This window comes from Argiope bruennichi, chromosome X1, assembly GCF_947563725.1.
Source record: "Argiope bruennichi chromosome X1, qqArgBrue1.1, whole genome shotgun sequence".
Taxonomy (NCBI): Eukaryota; Metazoa; Arthropoda; class Arachnida; order Araneae; family Araneidae; genus Argiope; species Argiope bruennichi.
Window position 1 is genome coordinate 80,811,024 of NC_079162.1, and position 27,064 is coordinate 80,838,087.

The 27,064-nt window shown below is 28.7% G+C and overlaps 1 protein-coding gene across 5 annotated transcripts in view; it reads left to right on the forward strand.

Moving 5' to 3' along the window:
• Window positions 1-27,064, forward strand: part of LOC129958292 (glycerol-3-phosphate acyltransferase 1, mitochondrial-like) — a 121,593-nt gene that overhangs the window by 36,714 nt on the left and 57,815 nt on the right. For 4 of the 5 annotated variants that reach the window (XM_056070664.1, XM_056070665.1, XM_056070662.1 and 1 more), the window contains exon 2: window positions 14,448-14,658. In XM_056070664.1, coding sequence (XP_055926639.1) covers window positions 14,533-14,658 — 126 coding nt within the window. In that variant the 5' untranslated portion in view covers window positions 14,448-14,532. Of the gene's footprint in view, window positions 1-14,318; window positions 14,339-14,447; window positions 14,659-27,064 lie in introns of those variants that run through there. The other variant, XM_056070663.1, reaches the window with a different exon arrangement.

Below are 27,064 nucleotides of genomic sequence, written 5' to 3' on the forward strand. Positions count from 1 at the left end.
AGAAATTGAAGTAATTCAAAACGTTGCTATGTCGCCAGAAAAGAAGAGTTTTTACCGATTCGAAAGCTAAAAATACCAAGCACAATTGAAATAATTTCTAAGTCATAATTAAGAAGATGTATTTTCGCGTTCAAGGACATGAAGGATATATTAATCTTCCCCAACAAAGAAGAAAAATTAGGAATTGCGTTATAGAATTGATCCTATGCAAATCTAGAAATATTGGATAAATTAAACCTGTGTGTCGATATAAAGAACAGATGCATCAAGATTAATTATTTATCCATTCTGATTTTAAGTCACGCTTTGGCGATAACAAAAAAGAAATATATATATATATATATATATATATATATATATATATATATATATATATATATATATATATATATATATATATATATATATATATATATATATATACAGAATATTTGATGTAAATAAACGTCTGTTCTTCTTATATTGCTTATTTTGATTTAGTATCTTTACTTCCTCCATACTCTTAATTTTATTTCATGCAAATAAAAGTGAAATACATTTTTATTTCAAATTAAGCTTAAACAGAAGGGTACTTATGAAAAACAATTAATATTAATAAAAAAAATTCTTATTTTTTCTGACTTTTTGTATTGTTACTTTCCGCATATTTTTGATTCTATTCTATACTGGGAAGAAATGAATTAAATATATAAATGAAAAATTCTGTAATTTTTTTTAGATGATTATTCCATGGTCATAAAAACAAATGTAATAAGATTTAAAATTTATCCTTTTTTGTTTCAAGTTATGATTTAACTACAGGAAATAATTTTTGAAAAGCATTTAAAGTAAAAAAAAAAATCTTTATTTATTTTTACTTTTGCATATTTACTTTCTGTGTGTTTTAATTTTCTTTTAATCCCTTCAAGTAGAAGTGAAGTAAACATACGATTTAAAAATACTATAAGTTATGAGTTAAAAAAAATTCAAAGGTAGAAATATTGGACAAATTAAATCTCTTAAACAGACATGAAAATACAAATAACTAAAAATTTATTATTTATCTTTTTTTTCCCATCAAGTTATGCTTTAACGACTACAGAAAATAGTTTAATGTGAAACATTTTATATGAACAAGTGTTTATCCTTTTTACTTTTTCATTGTTTACTCTCTTCATGCTTTGAATTTAATTTTCTTCCATGCAATCGGAAATGAATAAAGCATTTGATTGAAAATTTCTACAAGTTTTTTACAGGATACATTTGTTACGTTAGAGGTGAGCGTCTTTTTTATTCCTTGATGACGTTTTGTTCCCTAGAATAAAGAATTAAATGACACTTCTCATTGTTTCAGTTCACACAATGGTCCTCTGACTCATATCACTAAATCGTCTCAGTGCAATCAGTTGTTCATTTTGTCATAAATTAGTTCAAACCGTTGAGATTTATTTAGGACACTTTTGCTTTCTGAGTGTCTGTTCTTTGACTTTTTCTGGAACTCAAAGCTTTGTACGCAGTAGATTTTGTTGTACCTGCATGCGTCAAAAATATATTTCTCAGAATTGAAAGAATTTTTTACCAGAGTGCTGCAAACAGATTTCATTCAAATATGTTTTTAAACAACTGAACATTTGATGGTAATCAGTTATAAAACAATTGTAAGAAGTTATAAAATACATGGATTTTCTAAAGTTATGTAAAATGTATGGATTTAAAATTATATCTGAGTTTTAATATATTCTCTAACTTATTGCTTTACAATTTTACTTATTGTTATATAAATGAAGAGATTTTTCTGAACTTCATCTTGGTCCCTTCAGATATTGTAAGCTGGGGTGGGGTGGGGATCAAGGAAACATACAGTCAAAGACTGGTACGTCTTATCATTTTTCTAGGGATGTCAATGAAAATATTAACCTACCAACGGAATTAAATAGTATTCAAAAGAATTATGAAATGGTATTTGGATGCTAAAACATTATGATTATACTCTGCATATGCATAAATTTTGAAGGAGGATTCTTCAGAAATTTAGTTTTTAAATTATAACGATTCCTTTTCAAAGAAATTTTAATATTAATCATTTTCTCAAAAGTAAAAAAAGGGGGGATTCGAGACACTTTATTGAAACTCAAATCTATGATCTTTTTTTAAAATCCTCAACTAAGAGCTTAAAATTGGGATCAAATAAAAAAATTCAGGATTTTTTAAAAATCGTTTCTTATTTATAATATCTAATAGATGTGCATTACGGTATTATTGCCGAACTACTTTTTTTTTCACTCAATAACTTTCCAAATAAGACATTGCAGTTGCAACTCAATAAAGAGAAAACTGACTGTTTTTTCAAGAGAAACTTTGTTTTTTGACGATATCCAAGACAGCAGCTATTTGGCTTGCATTTTAATGATTGGGGACAAAATCGTACCTTAATTTTAAGTCTAACCTATACCTGCGACAAATAAAGAATTAAAGTGAAAAATTTAAGTTATCAGAGATTACAAATTAGTCTCAAAAGCACTGAAATTCAAACTCAAAAGCAGAATCATATTAAGAAATATCACCTGAGTTATATTTTCAAAAATGTTAGATAAAAAAGATATTTATAAGTGAGTTCTCGTTCCCATCTTTTGCTGTATATAAAGTGATAAAATGTCCTGAATAAAGCTAGTTAGTGAGGCTCCTGCTTTTCTAATCTTTTCTAATAAGTGCACCGAAGTTTGAGTCAGAAATCCTGAATTACCATGCATTTTTTTATGTCCTCCTACTTGGCTAATAAATAAAAAAAATTAAATAGATTTAAAATTTAAAAAGTCAAAAGAATTGTCCCTCATTGTTACTATACATATATACATAAAATAAAACCTTTCTGAACCACTCAGAAGGGATACTAGTAAGAGTAAGAGAAAATATATAATTAAGTTTTATCTTTTCTTGTTTTCTTATTCCTTAGAAACTTTTTGTTCGTGACTTTTTGATTCAATTTTTGTTTTTATTTTTAAATTTTTTTTACTTTTCTGGATATTTTCTAAATTTCTCCCTCATGTAGGATCCCTAATGCTTTACCGTTTTCTAAAGTGAGATGGATTTCAGTAGCGGTAATTTCAAACTAAAATAAAATTTCGCTTTTAAATGTATAGAATAAAAACACACTTTTTTCGGCAACGAAGCAATAAGGATTTTCTAGTTTAATTGTTCTACTCTTAACTTTTTAACTAATAATTTATTATTATAAATAATACGCACTCTTTACTTCCATTTTTTAAAATTCAATACCGAGTGGTGCTACAAGTGCAGAAAAAAAATTTATTAAAAGGGACGATTAATTGATAGTTAAATTCTGAAAATATTAAAATAATGTATTGCCGTACAGAACACACATGTCTATAAAATTTAAAGCTTCTAGCAGATCAAGAAGTAAGTGAAAAATCGATAGTAGAATTTCATCTTTACAAACAGGAAACTAATCAAGCTTGATAAAAAAAAAAAAAAAAAAAAAAAAAAAAAGAGTAACTATAATTTTAACTTTTTTCGTTTATCAAAAAAAAAAAAAAAAAGGCTTGAATAGAAAAGAGACAGTTTTGAATGGAAAAAAAAATCACTGTTCTACTAAGATTAGATTAAAGTAATCCGTTATGCAGAGTTGCGAAGCATGACGTTTTCCTTTTCAAAACGCGCTTCATCAGCTGCGAAGTCTTCCCTGTTCGGAAAAATGACCTTCAGAATTTTTTTCCTTTCTTTTATCGGGGAAAAGAAAAAGAAAAAGAAAAAGAAAAAGCAGTTGACAATGCAAGCAGTTAGCCACTTCTTGTAATCTTACTTGTACTTGACGCAGATAATGATGCTGGAATTTTTAACAATTTTTAAAGCATCATATTTTGTTCTCTTTTGTATTGTAGATTACTGACATCAAAGCATGAAAAGAGCAGATATTTAAAGAATAATTCTTCTTATTGCTAAACTGATGTACAATAAATAATTCAGTTAATTTCATACATTAAGACAGAACGAAAGGTTATTCACCATGGAATTTAAGAAAATTTATTCTCGGAACTGATACTAAAAAACTGACGTATTACATACAAATGTTCTCATTAAAAGTTGTAAAAACCAGCGATATTTAAATTTTTACATTATCGTCATATTTTCATATGTTTTTTATGCAAATCTCTTCATTATCTGAATTCATTTTTCAAATCTGCAATATGATTAATTCAGTAATACAAGTTACGCGAAATAAAAATGTTTCAGAAATTTTCGCAATAAGAATAAAATAATATCACAATCTTAAATGGAGAAAATATGCATTTTAAAAAAAATGTTGGTATCTTTTTTACTTGAAACAACCAAAATTAATTTCATTTCTATAGCCCGATACATCAAAATAATTAAAAAATGTATTATTGATGAATTATTATTTGTTCTTTTTTAATCATCTAAATAAAATTCGTCATAAAGTGGCAGAATAGAGATAAAAGAAAAAATGATATTTTGGGATTAAAGATATTTAAAATAAGTTTAATTAAATAAAATTTTTGAAAATACGCTTTTATCATTGAACTAAACAGCAATATTTTTTCTTGACTATTTTTTAATCTTGTTATCTATTGTTTCTCAAACCAATGGAATCAATGATACAAAGTTAAAACTTAACTAAAATGATGATTAATTTTAATAATTTCCTAAATTTTAAAATAGGGTAGTGTCATCGTGATTGCATAAATATAGAACATTTTAATCCTCTAGCTCAGAGGCTTCCAATTTGGGGTATAAAAACCATCGGTGTGGGGATGGGTACGAGTCTCTGCAGTTGCTAAAAACACAAATCATAAGGAAATAAGGTTTAAAAAAGTCACAGAATTTTGTCTCCCCCACGTTTTTATATAAAAATTTCTCTGTTCAGGGATTGGTTGGAGAAATATGACAGCAGGGAGTACTCAAAAATAAAATGATTAATCTAGGGATACGAGAGGAGAAAAAAAGGTTGGGAACCTCTAGCTCATCGACTGATCGAGTGTATGAAAAATCGGTTACAAAATTCCATTTTCACAAACATGAAGCAAGTCAAGTTAAATAAAAGTGTTTAGAAAGTAATGTTAATCTAAAGTGTCTGACGTAGGATATGTAAAATTTAACGTGAAGTATACATGCATTAAATTACTTCCTGCCGATAAGATTAAAAGTGCTGGATGTCACTGACACCACTAGGATTGCGAAAACTCATAAAATCGTCTTCCCATTTCCCCAACAACTTACTATAATAGCCAGAAAGCTTTGAACCCGGAATCTCCTACTCTTAATTGATTTGAACTCAACGCCTCACATTTACAAGGACGATATCTAGGGTTTTATGAAGAATGTAAACATAATTGAATTGGCGTATTTTTTTACATAATCATTTAAGAATTGCTTTTTTTTTTCATTTTGAAAATAATGCCACAATATTTTACTCTATCACCAGAAAATAATAAAAATAACTGTTACACAAAAACAAAGGAAATAAATGTATCATGTATATTCGACGAGAAATAGAATTTTATCCAGTGAGGAGTATTGATTTTTATATGAAAAGAGGCTTATAATATTTTCTTTTTAAATTGGCATATATAATTGACTAGGTAGAGATTTAACTAATTGCAATCATTAAAGACACGGAAGGGATCGAAAAACGATATTTATATATTTATCACTATCATATTCCAGGATTATTATACTAACCGTGAAACTTGCTAATATCGGACACTAATTAAAAAAAATGAAACGAAAAAATAAATAATTGAAAATTAAATATTAACATTTGATAAGGGGGGGGGGGTATATGAATAGACGATCAGTAGCAGTTAGGCTAATTTTAAAGGGATTAGACAAACTGCTATAATGACCAAAATAATATCAAATAGAAAGATGCATTAAAGAAGCTTTAATTGCACTCTTTATTTTATTTTCATAAGAAAATACTGAAATATATAAATATCCGCACATTTTTTTTTTTTGGCCATTTTTTATTACCTCTTAGCTTTTCTTTTGAAACGTTGTTCTTATGTAAGACGAAAAGGAAAAAACGTCAATTCAGTTGGAACTTACAGACAAATTTTAAAAGCAAAATAATCCTTGTCCAACCGGAACATATAGTACATGAATGTCTGAACTGACGTCAATCTAAAATTTTACTCAAGAAACTGAGCAACTTGCCGTAAGTGCTGTTAAAAGTTTTGACGCACGAATAATTAAATAAATTATTGCTTTTTTTACTTAAGAATTCCATGTTCAACAATTCTGCTTTGGTTAAAATGGTCATTTACATTCTTGCATAGCATCTGGAATAATCATATCATTAACTTCTCTCTCAAACCTTTTCGCCTTTACAAAATGCTATACTCTAATAAAATAACAAATATCAATTACTAATAAAATAACAAATATCAATTATAAAAATAATGAAACGAAAAAAAAAAGTATTTTATTTATCTCTTACTCTCTTTAACAACGCTCAAGGACTTGTAAGAGATTTGCATAGGTGACCTTAATCTGGGATTCCCTCATCTCTCCACGCAGGATGATTAAAGGATAAAAGAGACTGTTTTAGATACCATTAAAATATCACTCCAACTACTTTTGCTAATAGGGCCCGATAAGATAACAAATGAAAAAAAAAAAAAAAAAAAGGAAGAAAAGTGTAGAAAAACTGGAAAAAAATGCATTTCATTTATCTCTTATTTTCATAAGTAAAACTCAAGGACTTGCATAGATTTGCATATTGTGACCTTAATCCGAAACTCCTTTATCATACCATGAAAAATGATTAAAGAATAAAAAGAATCGTTCCGCACTTGTTCCCTGCCCCCTCTTTAATAAAATGTAGTGACCCGCCTGGGCAACTGCAAAGCCGCGTGATGTTACTGTAAAGTTTCTCCCACATCGGACCCAGAGCACGTAGTCAATACGTGATAGGAACATGAAAAAGAAGTTAGGAAAAACTGATCACAACTCTGAAGTTGACACTATTGCACGTGTGCTCGTTTATTTGTGCTACATGCGTAACGTAGCGTTATTTTGCCTCGCGTTGTCACGTGTCGAACAAGCAACTCGCATATCGTTTCAGAAGTGAAGTACCTTTCAGAAGTAAAATAATAGCCACACTCACAGTAGGTCAACATAACTTCGACCCATTAAATACGGTTGGTGTAGGTCGAGACGGGAAGTTATGGTGAATGTATCAGTAGTGAAAAGAGTAGAAATACTTGATGAAAGGAAGTTAAAAAATAAAGGTTTAATTTATATTAAATAATTTAAAATGAGAATTGTTTTTCAAACCGGAGAGCGTAAATTAAAATTAAAAATTACTTGTATAAAACTGCGGTATTTGAATGCCATGATTTATTTCCTTATTGTAAATGTAGAAATTTATAGCAGAAAGAAATAAGCTCTAGTTTGTGCTTATAAATTTAAAATTGTAAAGTATAGTGCATTAAGGAATAACCATTACTAGTTATTTGAGGTTATTAAAATAAATCTTTCTGTACATGTGGGTAATAAAATCTATTATAATGTATTATTAATTTAAAGAATTAAAAGATGAGAAGCGGTATCGATTCGGTAAGAAAGGAAATTATCAAATATATTACAATAATTGGTAATTTATTAAAAATAATCCACGAAAAATGATTTTAGTATAAAATAATAGAAAATAAATTCAAATCATAATTTTGTTTGGATAAAGTTAAGTAGTTTAAAATGCTGTTTAATTTTTCTTAATAATTTCCGCTCTTATACTAGAAAAATTTTTTTAATTAGAAAAGACTTTTCATCAAAAACCAAGAGCTAAATAATGAAAGTAAATGAACTGAATATGATTTATTTAATTTATTACAATAGTTGATAATCTTATTAAGAAGGTAAACCACGAAAGTATAATATTAACATCAATTAAAATTTAAAATTATTGCAAAATAAATCCAAGTGATATTTTTATTTGGATAAGATTAAACATTTAAAAATGATCTTAATACCTCTTTACTGATTACTTTTTTTAAGCTAGAAAATTTTTTTCATTAGAAATCTATTTTTTCAGAACTACAGATATATAATGAACGCATATTAACTGTTATTTCCTCAAACTGTTATTTAACGATAAAAAGAACTTGAAAAAACAACTTAGAAATACGTATGTTTAAAATTATTCAATTATCGCAGATTCATTAATTATAATTGTATCCAAATTAATTAATTATAATTGTATCCAGATTAATTAATCATAATTGCATCCAGACTGATTAATTATGATTATATCCAGATTAATTAATTAAAGTTTTTATTCATTATTCATTTGTATGTATACCATATTGCCATCTATGGCCTATCAAACCCACTACAGGCAAAATTAAAAGCAGAAATGCATATAAAAGCAACTTATTCGGGCGATCCTCCATAAATAACACTTAACCATTCGTTAAATTTAACCTTTGTAATACTGAAACAGTAACTGCTGCAAATCCAAATCATCACTTTAAATTTTAATCATTAGCTTATTTTTCAAACCTGGTAATCTGATTTGAAACAATGAAACAGCTTGATAAACTTCATGAAATATGCTTATGTTTTAAATTTATTTCATGAAAGTAAATGTATTTATCCCTCATACAGTAGCAACTGGTATACTAGTGTGTTTCACTGCAGCTGATAATAATGAAGTCATAAAGAAAGCATAAGACATGAATTTTTAATTACGCGTTAAAGTTGAATATTAATTATTGTATCAGTAACTTCAACTGTATTCATGCTTCCTAACACTGATACTGTAAGATAAAGTAAAGAAGTAGGCTGTCTTGAAATTGTTTCGCTAACAAAGGTGGGTCATTGTGCTAAGGACGTAAGTAGTATGATATATGTCTGCTTCTTAGAAATACCTAGATCTGAATTCTACTATGAGCAATCTCTTGTAACAATATTTTTTTTAATTATCTTCTTATAGCTTAAAGATTTAGAATATCGAATAGATTGTATAAGAAAAATTCTTGGCTTACTGTAGTAAATTTTACTTAGCAATTTTATTTTCTATTTAAGTACTACCATAAATGCGAAAATTCTATTTTATGCGCGCTCAATTCATAATTTTCCTTAATTTTTAATAAAAACAATTTTTTTCTTTTTCTTTTTTATTTTAAAATTAAAATAATGCAAATATTAGACTAAGAAAATATCATTTTTCTTTTCATTTTATTCGATTTCTTTTATCTGTTACGAAATTCTATAATGTTCATATTCGTTACAATGCCTGAAAAAAATTATCTCGTCTTGTGGAGATATAATGGGAGTTTTCTAGACTACCTACTTGTTCTTTTTCAAATGGTTTTTTTCCCCTCTAAATGTTTGGGATATCTGTGTTTCTCTCTTGAACAGTAGCTATTGTGTGTTTTATGTTAATAAAACACGATTACGACTTAAAATGTTGATATCTTTTATGCTCGACAAATCTTCTTATTTCGAAATCAGAGGGGTTGTTTTCCCCTTAATTTTTTACTATAATGGTTTCTATTGTTAAGCAAAGAAAATAGCTTCCCTTACTAAAAGTTGGCTCCTTATTATTTTACATTTAAAATATGTCTTACTAAAATATGTATTCTGAAAATATATCTTTTTTTATCAGCAATATACAAGGTGTTCATTTTAATCGTGCCTAAAAGGTAGTTTCTAAATCTTTAACGATAGGTATATACTTCTTAATGAAAGAAAATGCTTTAAATTGTTTAAGAATTATATTTTATATTGCTTGAGTCAATAAAATGAATAATGCTGACGTGTCAAAAATATATTGATGCCTATGGCCATAGACATCAATACAATTTTAGTGTAATAAAATTTTAGATTTCGGACGCTTTTTACCAGTACATTTATTGATAAAAACAACATCAAAAACAATTCTTGGCGTTATTCGAAGCATTTTTCTAACTGGATTGGTCATATATAGTAAAATGTTCTTGACGAGCAGTAATAATTTAAACAAAAAACTTCAATTTTCAATGACTAAAACTTACTGTATTCTGAAGATTCGAATATCACTGTTTTAGGCCACTTTAGACCATTTCAATAGGCTCGAGGAAAGATTCGCAAGTAACTTCCTTGATGCGATTGTTAATTGATTTAAAATAATGAAATTAGTATTAATAAGTTAGAAATTAACTATTGGACAACGATTAGAATGGACATCTTGTGTGAATCCATATTGAATAATATCGAAATAATTTTAAAGATAACGTATGAAATGAGGAAGTGAACACCAACTTGTAATTAAATGAGTTCTTTTATTTAAAATTAATTTTTTTTTTATATTTTGGCATGTTATAATTATTATTTGAAATATTTTATAATCAAAATTAAAACTGAACTTTTTGAAAGGGACATGAAAATAAAATAGAAAAAATAATGATGGGAAGTTATGAATTCAGTCATAAACTAATATATAAAAATGAATTTTTGTTTATTCGTACCTTATACGCTGTCGTTCAGTTCAACTGATTGCGATGATACTTGGTCAACTTATTGCCTGCACCTGCGCGAAGATACTGTTATCATATCTAATATATAAAAGTGAATTTTTGTTTGTTCGTACCTTATGCGCTGCCGTTCCGTTCAAAGGATTGCGATAAAACTTTGCCAACTGATTGCTTGAACTTGCACAAAGGTTATATTTTAAAATTGACAATTGACAAAAGTCAAACAGTAAATGGCAAACGACACATTCGGAGTTAATCTCACATACACCTAACAAAATAAAATTATTATGATTGAGGCCAATCAATGTGAGTGAAATGAAATCGAAAATATTTAATGCAAGCGCTAATTTTCTTCTTCTCATTAATGAATAGTCTAGAGTAACTTTTCTATTTATTCAGTGAATCGACAAACGATATTTCGGTTATAGAAGTGTATATCGTGTAGATTGCTTCAACAAAAAGTATGTCAAACTTTCGTCACTTAATAAATATACCAGGGCGGCACGTAGAAATAAACCAGTTCGAGCTTCTCAAACAAACGAGGAACGACAAGCAAGCAATAAAGCAGATCGTTTACGTTTTGCAAATTTACGTGCTTTAGAATATCAAGATCAACACGCGGCAAGAATCGAAAGACAACGTTTATATGCTACCTGATCACGCGCATCAGATTCAAAAGACCAATTTGCGGCAAGAAGCAAGGCATATTCTTAACGGAAAGTCGATTGCAAAAGATGTAATCATTCAATGCATTCCTATTATTCCCACCGAGATGCCTTTTGATTTCAAATGACTATATTTCCCCATTCGACTTGCATTCTCGATTACCATCAATAAAGTACAAGTTCAATCACTTCAAGTGAGCGGGTTGAACCCAGAAACTCCATGTTTTTCATATGACCAGTTGTATTTTGGATGCTTATGAGTCGCACACCAAGAAATTTATTTGTTTTTGAAGACGGGAAAGCAAAAAATACAGTCCACCTTAAAGCACTTGATTAATAAACTCAAAAAAATTGGATGATGTGACATTCCAAGGTGAGATGGTTTTGGATAGCAATCCTTAGCACTATAACATCAGTTTCGTAGTAAAAAATATCTGAAAATTAAGTTTGGTTAAAAAAATTTTTTTATGTCGCAAGTTGACCATTCTTCGCCAAACAAAAGAATAAAATCATATAAATGTAAAAGACAGCATATTTAGAGAAATAAAGTCTAAAGTCTTATTATCAAATTTTTAAATTGCTTAATCAATGAATCATGATCATTAATGATTAGTCATGATCGAAAAAAAGAGAAAAAAAAAAAGAGGAAGTAAAATGTCGGAAACGAAAAACTGGAATAGGAAAAAAAGAGCTTAACTCAACTGACTCTTGAATAAAATAAAAATCGTCCCTAGTGCATTACAACATCACTTCATTAGTCAAATAGATTTGAAAATTTACAATGAACGGACATTTTAGTTTGGATTTGCATTTTTATGGCGCAAAAGCCATGAAGTTGCATATGCTACTCTAAACAACAACTACAAAGGATCAAATCAAATCAACATAAAAGAGAGCACATTTAAAGTAATAACTTTAAAATTCTTATCAACAAATTTTTAAGTTGATTGATCAGCAAATATACTGCAGGTGAAAGCAGAATGTTCAGAAGATAAAACGATAAAAATGAATAACTGAAACAAGAAAAACTGTTTAATTTTATGATTTATCTCGAGTGAAATTTATAGAAATAGTTAAAACTAAATGCCTTCTTTATATTGTTTTATGAGATCGTTTACTTAGTATCTCAAAGTGTAACAGCCTCGTAAAAAGGTTTCTTTCAGTAACAGTAATGATTTCAATTTCCTTATAATTAAAGATAATCAGCAAGTGACTTCCTAAAGAAGATAATTATCTTTGTAATTTATGCCTACGGGTAAATAACTTTTTCAGGAAATTAGGTGGTTATATTGGACAAAACAAGATTCATCGAAGATGTTTTTATGTAAATTTGAAAACATAGTTCTAAAATGTTTTAAAATTTAATTTGGAAACATTTCATTATTATTCTATTGTCATTCATTATTGCATTATTTCTGAGCTACAATAAGGACTTTATGCCAATGAAATTCACGTCAGTTTTAGAGATTTGCAAGACTGTGATCCTATAGGATTTGAATATGATTAGAAAACTTTAATATTTAGGGTTTGTTTGAGAACTACGATGAGACGATTTTCTTTAAATGAAATAACATGTAACGCTTTTAAATATTACGAAAAGTCTCGGAGGATAATACATTTCATAATTTTCTGATATAGATTACTAAGAAAGGGACAGTTGCAGAATTTTAACCGGCCCCTTGATTAATTGGATATCCAATCTCAATTCTGTTAAACATTTGAGCCATAAAATAGGTAATTTACTTTACAAAGAGGTAAATTTGTGTTTCTTGGAATCATATGTTTTAAAAAAAGCACTACGTGGTTGCAGATAGAAATCAAGAAATCATCAATTAAATATTTTAACAAAAGATTTGTAGTCCATATGCTTTTTTAAAGTACGTAGCAAAATATATAATTATATCTTCAGAGGGAAATTTGTTTGGCCAGAGTTTACTAAAATAATTTTAATAAATAGTTAAAAGACAAGTTCATTTTTTTTCCTGTTGTTATTCTTAAAAGTTGCTCACATTGGACTAAAAGCAGCTGTGTAGCACCTCTTTTTCTCCTTGAGCAGAGAGCGCCCCTTTGTGGCGTTTTGCAGAAGACAACCAGTTGAATGGCAAACCTGCACCCTGAGGTCGAGTTTTTCCCCATGCGCTAACGCTGAATGCTTTCGGCTGGAAACCGTGGAATCCATGAACCATACTGTTTTTTAATCTAATTTTCTATGTGTGTCTGTTGTAATAAGTATTTGTGAATTTTGTAGTGTAGCTGTGTTTGTGAAGATTAAAAATAGTGTATTTAAAACCAGGCAGTTCCTTTGAAAACCACAACACACCACTATAGTTGTATACAATGAGATACTTAAATCAATGAGACCATCATGTTAAACTGTGAGCATTTTTTTTTTCTCTATCAGCCTAGAAAGTAATTCTAATCATTAGTGGTTCTCATAAGCTGGAAGTAGGGCAAGCCAAAGCACAATAAATAAATGAATAAATAAATAAAATAAAATAAAAAATGGAGGAGCATTAAAGACATCAGATATTGATTCAAAAATAACAAAAAATGAGGTGCTTGGTTTTTCCTTATGTGAGGAAACAAAAGATGAAAAAGTGATATATTGTATAAAATAACATATTTATGCTCATACAATATGCTTTGATGTAAATTTCAGAATCAAAACCATTTTTGATTTAATTAAGCTTAAAAAATTGGTGGTCCACTTTGGATAACCGATTACTTTTACTAATCCAATTACGCAATTTTTTAATGAATTGTATTTATTAAAAAGTTAATCACATTGTTTTGAAGATAAATAAACTACTTGTGTATTAAATTTCAACAAATATTTCTAGTATTTTCATTTAATAATTTGAAAAGAGGTATCAGAATTCTATTGAGTTATTTTAATATCCTGACTAATCCGAATATCATTCCTTTACACTTTATCACTTTACAGTTAAATGATGGCTGAAGATATTACAGGTAAATGTTATTGCCATATCTCTTTAGGTTACTGATACAAGATAAATATTTTGATAAAGGACAAAGAATGGGTATATGTTATCACTGTAAATTACTAGATCAGCGTTAAAAATAATTCTCTTCACTTTGCGATATGTTTGTAAACAGTTGTGGATTTCTATTATTTGTGAACAAGAAATTAATCACTATGTATTAAAAAAGAAATTCCGATAAAAATCTATTCAAGATGAGGTATAATATCAATTTATTTAAATTTTTTTATTCATTTTTTTTTCATTTCTTTTCTTTTTTTCATTTTTTAGTAATTCCATCTTCTTATCGTTTTTGCATCTAATTTTAGAGTCAGTCTCAGCGAGGTATCACGAAGAATAGCAAAATTTCGACAGTCGTGGAAGCAAGTAGTAAAGACAGAAAGACTCGAAATCATGTCTAAGAAAGAGCTCCCAGCAAGACGACGCACAGGAGTTGTGAATGGCATATCAGCCTTTCAAAAGAATGCTGAACATCGAAAGTACACCAAAAGAGAACTATGTTTACCATTCTTAGACTCGGTAAGTGTTTTTAATTTCTCGTTTTTTGAGGGGAATACTTGAAAAACCAGATACATCTATTTATCTTATTAACTCTCTCATAACATAACATGGTGATTACAAAGTTTCCATGTAACACGGTGCAAAAATCACGGCAAATCTCTTAGAAAACGATGCTAAAATAGCAGCAATTCTCCTACAGGAAGTGTTCTGACATCTATCCTTTAGAGTGAAATAAATAGTCTGATATTGTTATAGGAAAGTTGAATGTAGCTTTACATTTTAGAATATATCATTAAAGAAAGAAAACAACACATTTTAATTTCACCATTTCGAAATAGCATGGTACAAAAAACTGCTAAATAAGAGGACAAAAACAATAATTGGACACCTTCAACACGACATTCTGATATCCTACCACATGGTAGGATAAGGAGCTGTCATAATAAGGCCATAGGAGGGCTGAAAACACTTTTGCAGCAAATATTATAAAAGAATTGACTAATAAAGGAGAATAACATGGCATTTTTATTATATGGCTTCCATTTAGTATAATGCTAATGTTACTACAAACTTTCTACAAATGTTTTTAAATAGCATGGTTCAAAAAGAGAAAAAAAAATCCTTTTACAACATTGTATTCTGACGTCCATCTTACACCACTGCTTTGATTTAGCAAAAAACGAATTAAATTTCATAGAAGGATAGAATGCAACTTTTTTACCTTTTATCAATTCTTATAAAAAATTAAATAGTGAGAAAACTAGGTTATCTCTCATAATTCATATTCTTACGAAAACAACTTTCATTCCAATCACATGGTGTTCTAATCTAGTATAATCATGCCTTTACAAACATATTTTCAAATTTAAACTTGAAAATATGAGCTACAAGAGCATTCACCTTATAAATAAGCTTTCTGAATCATGAAATATTCAACTTTTTCATTGACATTGTGGTCATTTGAATTTTGTGTAAAACAATTAACAATGATAGTAGTCGCCTATTTCCAAGTCAGATGGTCTTATTACTAGACTTTCATTTAATACCATTTTTTTTAATTCCTAGTTATAAGGAAAAATTTTCTATCACTTTATATATCCTCACTATATCCTTAATGGCTACAGTTCTGAAAAGGCAGACCCTTCATTTCAACTGGTTATCGGATCACTATCTTAGTGTTGCAATCAATAAGCTTCATGCATACGAAGCCTGAGGATATTGATCTGTTTCAAGATGTCAAGGTTGAATTACCTATAAGGAAAAAAAATTTTGCTTCATTTTCATCATTACGTTTATCAAAAAGTCAAAAAGCTATTTTTACCAATACAGAACGTAGGAAAATCATGTTAGAATACTGGATCTCTTTATTTTCGATAATTTCCTTTGTTGTTTTCGAAGGAGGATAATTCATTCGTGACATTATTTCAGCAACGCTTAGAAACCAATTACCATAACCTACTATCATTCAAATTACAAATGATAATCTTTCAAATTGTAAACGGTAAAACCAGCTTGAAATACTTCGAAGCATAAAATTTACCTGTTTAACCAAATCTTAAAACATTTACATACCTTATCGATTAGTAACTGTATTGTATTCAGATATTTAAAAGATAGAACCAGTTAAACTATTTTCCTCCAAATTTATTAGCCCTTAAAACGATAACCATTGTAAATAACGATGTTTTTCAAGTCAATAAAAAACAAATATTTATAATAAAGCTAATTTTAAATACATTATTATTTCCGAATGTATAAAACATGTTCATTTAATATTAGATTTTGAATCCTATGAATATCATATATATTGATTTCAAGATAGAAAGCTTGATAAAGAAAACATTCCGAGAGGAAAGAAAATATGATTCATTGCAACATTTTCGCTGATTGCTTAATGACATAATTAAAAAATGCTTGATATCAAATACTTCCAATTGCGAAACTTTCACGAAGAGTAGCTTCACACAAATAATGAGCCGTTATGTGACGATTCTTTTTCTTTAAAGAAGTCGGAAACTTATCAAAACGTCAGTAAAAGGTCAAGTATTAATACATTTACTGAGCAGTAAGCTCCTTAACAGCATTTTCATTAGTTTTTGTTTGTAAGACTTTTCTCTAATTCCTGCTTTAATTGAAGAATATATCTAAGCATTTTAAATCGCGAACCATAACAGGCAGCATAATATTTGGAATATCCATCTCAAGGTTAGTAATAGATATTGAAGAAAATGCTTTACAGGCTTTATGCATAAGCGTTACAAAATAAAATGGTGAAATAAGTCGTATTTTCCTCACTTTTAGGAAAGAAAAAATGAAGGTTTCAAGTGCCGTTTTTAAATTAAATTAGCATTTTTTTTTTAAGTGCGAAGGAGAGAGTGATTTTGTATATTGTGTGACTGCATTTTATGTCTATTCTATTCAAGATTCGATATAAGTTCCATCATGTGAAAAATTCCTTAATTGTTTCCTTTTGTCTTCTAACTAATTGGATTGCCTTCCATTTCAAGAATGTGCTGTTATATTTATTCTATTAAGAATCCATAGAATATTTAAAGCGTTTGTGGATCATTTGTAATTTTTATATGGAATTATAGATGATTGCTCCAACTAAATGATGTGATTTTAGAAGGAATTATTTGAATTATTTATGATTTGATTTTAGTGATAATTCGATGCGCATATGACGTACGGGTACAGTATTTAAAAGATTAATTCAGAAAACACAGATTTTAAATATACACATTTTTTATCGCATTCAAAAGAAAAAAACAATGAAATATTAGATTTATATAAAATTACTAAATATTGAAGAAATAAATATCCATATTTCATGATTTGGTGTAAATTTCACATAAGACTGAATATTGAATGTAAAACGCTTGAAATATTTTTTTAAAAATATTAATTAATCTTAAAATTTAAAGCATACATTTTTGAAAGTTTGTCCCAAATCTAAGAAAATAGGCTTTTCTTTTCAATAAATACTTTATAATTGGTTGTACGGAAAAACTTGAGTTATTGTTAAAACCACAAAAAAAAAAAAAAAAAAAAAAAAAAATGTAAAATCTACTTATAATATAAAGTAAAATCTCTCACACAGAGAAACAGAAGATATAAGATTTAGTAAACGTTATCTGTTTGTCACTTTACCGTCACTTAACGTTCATTTTAAACGTCACGTAATCTTGAATTTGCATAAATTTAAAATATTTTTTCAATCGTTGTACAACGCTTGGTTGAAACTTTAGCTCGATTTTTTTTATAGAAGAAAAATTTAATTTGCACTTTGTAACAATGATAAGGAAGAGGAATTGAGGAAATGAAAACGGCCCAATTCATTGAAGAATTTAAAAAAATCTCAAACAATGAGTCTGTTAGTGTGATGTCACAGTCGAATGACAAACGTAACAGCACATACCATTTTTCTTCAAAATGAACATTCCTTATTCGTTGGTATCGTATAATGTCCTTCTTCCTCTTGCAATAAGAGCGATGGTTTTAGTAATTAATTGGCCATATCACATTAGCATAAATTAACACAGAGCAGAATTCTAACTGAAGAGGATGTGAGGAAATTATTAAATATATCCGAGAGTGGCTACTACTTCTATCAACTTTTCTTAGCTGCGTCGTAATCTTGATATAAATACTTTTAGCAGCTCATTTTTTTATTATTATAAATCTTGGTTGGATGAAGCTTCGTTCTTCGTAACAAAGAAATTCTGACATGGCCTGAAATTTCATTCAATATATTTAACGTAATTTTTTTTAAAAAAATATTTCCGTTACTACGGTAGTAAGAGTCTAATGAATCTAATGACACCAAAATCATTCACTAAAAATCGCCAAGCAAGAGTGGTTCAAGAGAAAATTGATTGGCATTTTTATAATGAATATTGTTTTCTTAGTCACTGTTCAGAAATTAAATTCTTTTTATTAATTGAATTTAAAAACTACAATAGAATCTTCATTTAGCGAAATTTCCTGCAAATCTTGACTTTGATCAACGTAAGTTATTTATTGTTTATATTAACAAAAGAAAATTTCTATTTAGCGAAGATTTTTTGGCTTCTTTTGCTAAGTTTTGCAAATTATTTGTGAAGTTACATTAAAATCTACATAGTCAGCTGCCATGACCTCACTAGCCTTTGCTTAATCACAGAAGTTATAGAACTGTCATATTTTCACCATTTAAACGAACACATTACTCTGAATCCTATACAGCATAGTATAAAGTGTTACAGAAAGATATGAAGACAGTATGAGGAAAATTATAAAATGAAGAGATAATTTTAAACCCAAGACTAAACTTACCACACACACACACAAAATTCTAACAGTATTAGAAACAATACGAAGGTGACCAGTTTCAAGAAAATGTTACAAATGATATGTTTCAATATTTACAAAAGTCTGAAAACATTTATCAAATATATGTTCTTTATATTAAATATGTATAAGTCAATGAAGTGGTTAGGTGAATTTTAATCTTTTTCCTTTCATTTTTACTTCCGTTTTACGAATTTTCTATATGAAGTTTTTAAGTGGAATGATAATGTGCCTTCGTTAAATGAAGACACAACTCCAGTTTTTGATCTGTGTTTGAAAATACATCTTTTCAGAAATAAAAAAAATTGGCTTATGATTCAGGTTCATAGGTTATTTACGTAAAGTAGAATTGTTTGCAAGAACAACTATTCATTTCAGGAAATATGACAACCAAACATTGATGAAAGATTTAAGTGCGTCAGAAAACGGAAAAAAATTTCATCAAACTTCTCTAGTGAAGAAAAAAAAACTGTTTTTCATCTTTTATACGTTCAAATTGATTCAGTTTCCTTATAATTAATAGCTATACTTACAGCCAATTTCTTCCTTTATTGATCTTTTTCAAGAATCCGCATAATATAAGCATGACTATCTTCTGTTTACACAGTTCATTAGAAAAAAGATTAAACGCAGTTCAGGTTTCATGGTCTTAAATCACAAGACTCTTATTATTTCTTTTTTCTTATCCGTTTTCCTTTCTTGCAGGACTTTTGAAATTTTAATTGTATATTTATGACGCAAACTGATTTTTACGTTCAATTGTTAAACGACATTCATATTCCCATCTAGAACCCATTCTATTTATACTCATTCATTCTATTCAGTGAAAGGAAATTCATTTTGTTCATTAAAAATGTCGTTCGATTATCATATAAATTTAGAATCTCAAGTTTTTCCAGATAGGGTGGAAAATGAGTTAACAGTTGAAAGAAAATATAAATACACGTGTCGTCATATTCACCTTCTTTCCTTACTTGAAGTGGACTTTAGTGAACTTAGTGATAAGATTTCAGCTTCGAGACCGGAGGATCCAGGTTTATAACCCGATTCCACCGAAGATAAGCCGTTCATGAAGACCAAGTACACACTAAATTTGATTTGAAAGGTGAAAAATCGTCCACTTTTGTGGTGTTCAGGTATCTTTCTGTTCACTTGACCATAGTTAAAATTTCGTAGACTTTCCCTGTACATCTTTATGTTACTTTCGAACAGTAACTTATTCTAAATAACCCAATTGTCATCAAAAGTAATAGTGAAATTGTAAATATTATAGGGGCTATTTCTAAATGAACTTTATCACTTCGAATCGTAGTCAGTTTACGAGAGTGACGCTTGAATCAGCATCCAGTTCTTCAGCTTTTATCGCCAAAGCAATGTTTGATTCAGGACGGCAGAATCACGTAAACCAGACCTTATATTACGGGGAATCAATTTCGGAGCTTCGTCATCCAATCTCGAAACCGAAAGTATACCACCAAGCTACTGTATCTCCAGGTCATAGTTTAGTTTAGTTATATTTACATCCCATTTTAAAACAACACTCTCTAGTTCATGAGACGAAAGCATTATTTAACATGAATATTTGATTAATGTAGATCAAGGCGCTCAAGAGAATTAATATATTTGGTACTTTTAAATCGAATGGCTGTAGTTCCAGGATATAAACATACAATTATATATACAATCCATTCATCGTTTTAGCCACTTTCCTTACATGTAGCATGGCCAAATCTGACTTCTACACCATTAAACAATACAAATAAACACCCGTACACGAAAAGTTATATAATACTTAGAAAATGGATTTAATAAAATTAATTTAATATTCTGCAGTAATAGTTCTGCCATCTCAAAGAATTTCATCAAAACTGATGGAAGAAGACATAATAAGACAGAAGACTTGCTCTAATAACTAGCAGCATAGAGTCAGCATAGTAGCTTGGTAGCAGAGTTTGATCCTATAAAGTAACGACACGCTGCATTTGATGATTTGCCATATATATGAAGCTTTTACACTTGAAATAGGTCGTAGATCATACATCTTCAATTTTATATGTTGTGAAATTTTGAAGAATAGTGCTTTGTCTCGTATAGCGTTCTTGCCATCTCATTATAGTTTAATATTACAAAACCTGTCCTCAGAACATTTGTGCTGTTGTAAAAAGAAATTTTAAGCTAAAAAAACAATCAAAAAGAAATTAGAAGCTGGTATTTGTTGATATAGCAACTTCTGAAAATTGTCTAATTTCTATTTTAAAAGGTGAAAAAAATTATGTTTCGATTAATCGTATAAACTGCAAAATCTAACGCACTACTCATGCATATGATTTTTGACGGGAGGGAAAAACAGAATTCGTACTGGATGCCTTCCATGGATATGGATATCTGGACAATTGATAAAATTTAATAGTCAAACGTAAGTTATGATTATAGAATATATTAAAAAAAGATTCCTATCACATTTATGAAAAGCAAAAGCAGAAAAGGAGTTTTCAAATTAACTAGATTATATACATATATCTAAAAAAACAGAATATTTTTGTAATTCAGGACTTACGATGAAGTTGTCCTTGTCAGGCTTTTGATGTGCTGAAAAACACGCATTAAGAATTTCACACGTCTTATCAAGTGAAATTTTTAACATACTCTATTCTGTTTCATTCTCATTATTTTTTTAATAATAAAAGTATTCTTTTAATTTTCGGTAAAAGGTTCTTTTTATTTTCTTTCATAAAGATTCGGAAAATATTTTAATTATCAAAAATTTGTCCTCGAGATTTTAGTTAATCTGTACATTTTAGGGCCCATAAAAACTTCATGAGTTAAAAAAAAATTGGAATTATTTCAGTCTGCCTTTAAACAAGATAACTGAAAAACGCTACAATCTAAATGTGTGGAAACTGATATTAAGTCTTTGTACCAAAATTAAAAATTTCTGTTGAATTTGAATGAATTTGTTTATAGGAAATCTGTCTGCATATTAGTCCGCGAACGTATGAACCTATCTCAAAAATTGATATAACTAAAGAAATGATTTTTAATAAAAGGTTTTATTAGTTATATTATATTTTCAACCAAATCATAAAAATTTAACTCACTGGCAGCCTGCTTATTTGTGCTATTAAGAACACGTTATCTCAACAACAAAGCAATCTAAATAAACCAAATTTAATATGTGAACTTGACGCCCCAATTACAACTATTTTTTTTAAATAATGCGTGACTGTGAACCCTAAAAATTAAAAATATAACGCTCTAGATTGGTGAAATTAAACATAGAGCATTACACTAAATTTGTAGTTATGAGAAATTTTCGACGAAATCTATCAAATGTCTGTCAATTGTTGTGTACGAGAACTCAAAAACATAAAGAGCTGCGTCGATGAAATTTAACACGCGGTTTTATCAACAAAATTGTAGGTGCATATTAAATTTTGAATAGTCTGTTGGTCTGCAAATTCTCGTAAATATGAACTCGGTAACCCGAAAAAAATAATAATGTTAATAGAATAATAATGTAAATAAATCAATAGATTTGTATAAAATTTGGTTTCTATTCTGAAGAAAGAAAGATGTCCAAAATATATACTCTGTTTTTTTCACTAAATTATGAAGCACAAAACCTGTTGTATTTTTTGTGTAGGTGATAATCAAGAGATGAAGTTCTTTTAGTTTAAAAGATGTTGTGGGATAAGTAATCGTTTGATGCCTTTAAAGGTTACAATAATACACGTCTTTACAATCATAATTATATAAATTAAGTCCTTGTCTTTCGACTGAATTCGAATTCTTAGGATTTTCTAAATATATTATTGACTTTTCCTTGTTGTCAACTCCTGCATGTATGCTAGAACTAATGATAATAGCTACTAAAAGGGTTTCTCTTCAGCTCAGAAATTGATAGCACTGCGACGAATATCTATGAAGAGATTGCAGTTTTTAAAAAATATACTTTACCCATAAATAACCTAAGGTTTCGAATTTCAAAGCCAGACATGAAGTTAGTTGCATTTCAAAAATATTAAATAACTAGTATATTCATATAAATTCATTTTAGTTTTGCCCCCAAAAATTATGTGGATGATGAAGTGACAATTCAGCACATAGAAATATCATTATCTTTCTCTCCTCACACACATACACACTTCTGTTCTGGCCTATTCTATTTGATAATACTCGTCCCAAAGTGAATATCGAATAAAGTATACAATAAATGATTTGCATCCATCGTTTTTATATGTTATAATTAATAATAACGTACAGTAAATAATTAATAAAGCTACAATAAATAATTAATAAATCCGCCGTTTTTATATATAATAATTAATAACAATTGAAATTTCCTTATAAAAATATTCATCTGAATAATATTTTAGAAAATTATCCATCTACTTTTTTTTGGAAGAATGATATCTGACGAAGGAAAAGGAATATCCAATAAACCAAATGTGTTTCTATTCAGCAATAATCAAACCAAATCTCATAAACGGCTAATGAGAGAAAGAAAAGCAGGGAGGGGGGAATAAATTAAATTAAATTAAAAAATACGGAATGTAGGAAAGTGAACTTTAGATGGTCGTGAAAAAGAAAGAAGGAATCAATTTGCCACGCTGCAAACCGGAGCTAGTCTAACTTCAGCTCTAGCGCCTCTAAAATCAAAGGGAGAAGGAGTTATTTCTCTTGTCCCAAACCATCAATCAATCAGTTGTATGCGCAGTTGGCTTTCATGAATTTTTGGTAGACCAATACTGACCTGTATTTCTTCTTCCTTATTGATTCATTCCTGCTTCATTTTCATGTTTTTGTTGCTTTTCTTTTTTTTTTTTTTTTTCATTGACAATCGTACTCTCAGAATAGAAACGTAAGCAAACAGTATTGACTTCTCAGAATGGAAATGCAAATAAATTAGATTTAAAAAGAACGAGAATGCAACATCAAAAATTAATTTCAGAAGATGCTACCACTCATAAGCTTCTGTGGACGACCCGCCACTGGGTAACTAATTGTTGAGAGATGGGTATATAGGTAAGTTAGAGCCAAATATAGATTTGTTGAGCTAAAATAATTATTGTTATAAATTTAGTGAAGAGCAAAATATTTTCTTTCTACTTTTCACTGCTCTATTTTTGCACATTTGGAAAATATGCTTGTTTTAAAAGAATAAAAGTACTTCCTGGTGAGTAAGAAAGTTATTTTTAGTTAAAATACATGAGAAAAAGAGGCAGTTATCGCATCTTAAAGTGCCAAGGACTAGTACGCATATCTTACTGTGCTGAATTATGGATTAGTGAGAGCTATTCAAAATGTATGCATACAATTTTATGCAATGCGCATAACACAAGACAAAGAAAACTTACCCAGCACGAAAAAAGGACAAAAAAAAAATTGTGGCGACATTAGAAATTACGTGAATGCTAATATATGCTTAGAATTGAAAATGAAACGTTATGAAACAAATTTTTGTTCATCAGTCATCTGTGATGCATAAAGATATGAATACTGAAACAGCAAGTAATTTTACGCTCGAATGAAAAGTCAACTTTTTTTATTTTAGAGAAAACTCAGAGGAAAACAAAATATGATAGAATATCTTATCTCATAAAAATGCCACTTCCAAACCTCTTTCGCGTATTCCACAATTCGAAATTATGAAAGCCAAACTCTCATTTCGGCAGTCTCTTTCAACATTTCACTTTCATTGATGAACTCGCAATAACATAATGGTCATAAAAAAGAATAATTTTTTTTTAATTTCAAAAATTTTAATTTAATAATTCATTTTTAAGTAATATCTAAACAGTTAGAAATAAGCATATACTGGTGATGCCTATTCTAACGGTTGAATGCAGATATGCAGATGAATTGGTTGGTCACTGCAACGAAATCTAATTTAATTATTTTTCACAGCCCGATGTACGGCAGTATTCCAGTACTGTCATTGGTTGCCATATTATATTTATGTTTGTGGGCTTGTTTTTGGTTTTGCTATTACCAGGTTGGCTGCAAGGAATGCAGCAGATCGTTAACCATGCGTTTTGTGAAACTTCTTTATTAAAATGCTTTCTATTTTTAACTGCTTAGTGTTTGCATTACGATAAATGTAAATCACAGTATATCAATGTGTGCTTCCAATTGAAAAAAAAATGCTCTAAATGACTTAAGAAATTATATTTTATGTAGTTTGAGTCAATAAATGTTTGCTAAAAATTACGAAGAGTTATTCCAGTGATTTAGACAAGTTAGGAAATAATTTTATCATTTTTGCTGTCACTATAGCCATTCGAATAGCATTTGAATCTTTCTCTTGTTTGTGACGTGATAATTGAATAATTCAGTTTAGATTTTGATATTTTGGGGATGTAATGACCTTTCATGAGTTATTTCGGTCTTTTAGTCATGTGAGGGCGTATGTCTTATCATATTGTCTTTCTACAGCCATTTGAAGCACTTTCTTGTGACGCTTTTATTACGCAGTATATTTTTTCTTCATTCCATTGCTGTCTTTATTAGTTCAAACCGGATATGTATCCGGAAACTGAGGAGTGGGTATCAGTTATCTGTGCGCGTTGAACAGGAACCAAAAATTAACCATTCCGTTCAATATCATGCTTTGAATTCTTATCAATCTGAAAAATATTCCGGCTTCCTAGATGCGTTTTTGTTTTATTTTCACTGATCTTAATAATCAGTATGTTCATATAGAGAAAAAGATCAGATAAATCATCCTGCATGTTTACAAAGAAAACATATTGCACGTTTAATGGCAATGTTCATATAGAGAAGCAACCAGATAATTAAAATTTCATCATTTCAGCCAACCATATTCTTTGGATTATTGTCTATCTTAAAGATGTTATATTTTTCTAGATTCGTTTCTGTTATACTTTCATTCATTTTATGGATAAGTATGTTCATATAAAGAACATGATCATGTAACTTATCTTTGTATGTTCATACAAAGAATATACTGTACACTTAATGCGTAAGTTCATATAGGGAAAACGATCAGGTAATTAAAATTTCACAATTTCAAGCAGTTTTTTTTAATTATCAATCTGAAAGATTGATTGCTTTCCTGTAAACATGGATGCCGTTGTACTTTGAAACTAGATGTTGTTACAAATAAACGAAGTCTGAAAAATTTGAAATTAATATTATCTACTTCAAGTAAGAAAAATAAATAAATAAAATGTTCAATAAAATACAAAAAATCAATAAAATACATTGTTTGTGAGTTTTTAAAATACGAAAGTTTAGATAAATAATCAAAATTTTGCAGTTATTTTGACTGACCCCACATGGTCTCGCATAAAAAAAGATAACGATTAAGGAAATTGCAACCGCTTTTGTTGGGATATATATATCTGACTTCAATAAATAGGGTTAGGTGGCTTTCTTGGAGGATTTGCTTGAAAAATTTAGTTAAATCTATGCTTCTCTTCAAGGAAAAGTAGACAAAATTTTGATTCTTCATACAAATGTTATTATAAGCAAAAATGCGCTTCAGTTTTAAAAGCCGAAGGATTTATAAATTTTCCGATTTCAAAATGTATGCTGAATTAGATAAATATCCGTTTCGTGGTTAGAAAATGCAGCTGTCGCATAGATATATTTATTTTTTCTTCCCAAAAATTATCAAAAGGAATTAAAATACCTTTATCCATTTTTTAAAATTCTTTCCTCTACGTTCATTATCAAATCCTTTATAATTTTTTTTCGTTAATTCTATAAAAACTTGTAAAACCTGGATTTCTCTTTTTTTAAAGATGGATATCAGAACCCTTCTTCTATAAGAATAAGATTGATCACTTTTGCAAGAAGATTAACATAATCTGTCCTTAAGGCTGATAGAAAGGAAAATTCATGTTTACATTTGGCATTGAAATTGTGAAAACGTCTTTAAGGAAATTCTGTAACGAATTCTAGTTAAGAATTTTCCTAATGTATGTCACAAACATGTAAATATTTTCATATAAACGAGGTTTCATAATAAATTATCACTTTTTACATTTTCACAACTTGAAAAATATTTTGGTTTAAATACCTCTCCACTTTCTCATATGCGAAATATACAAAATGAAACTTACGCGTTACT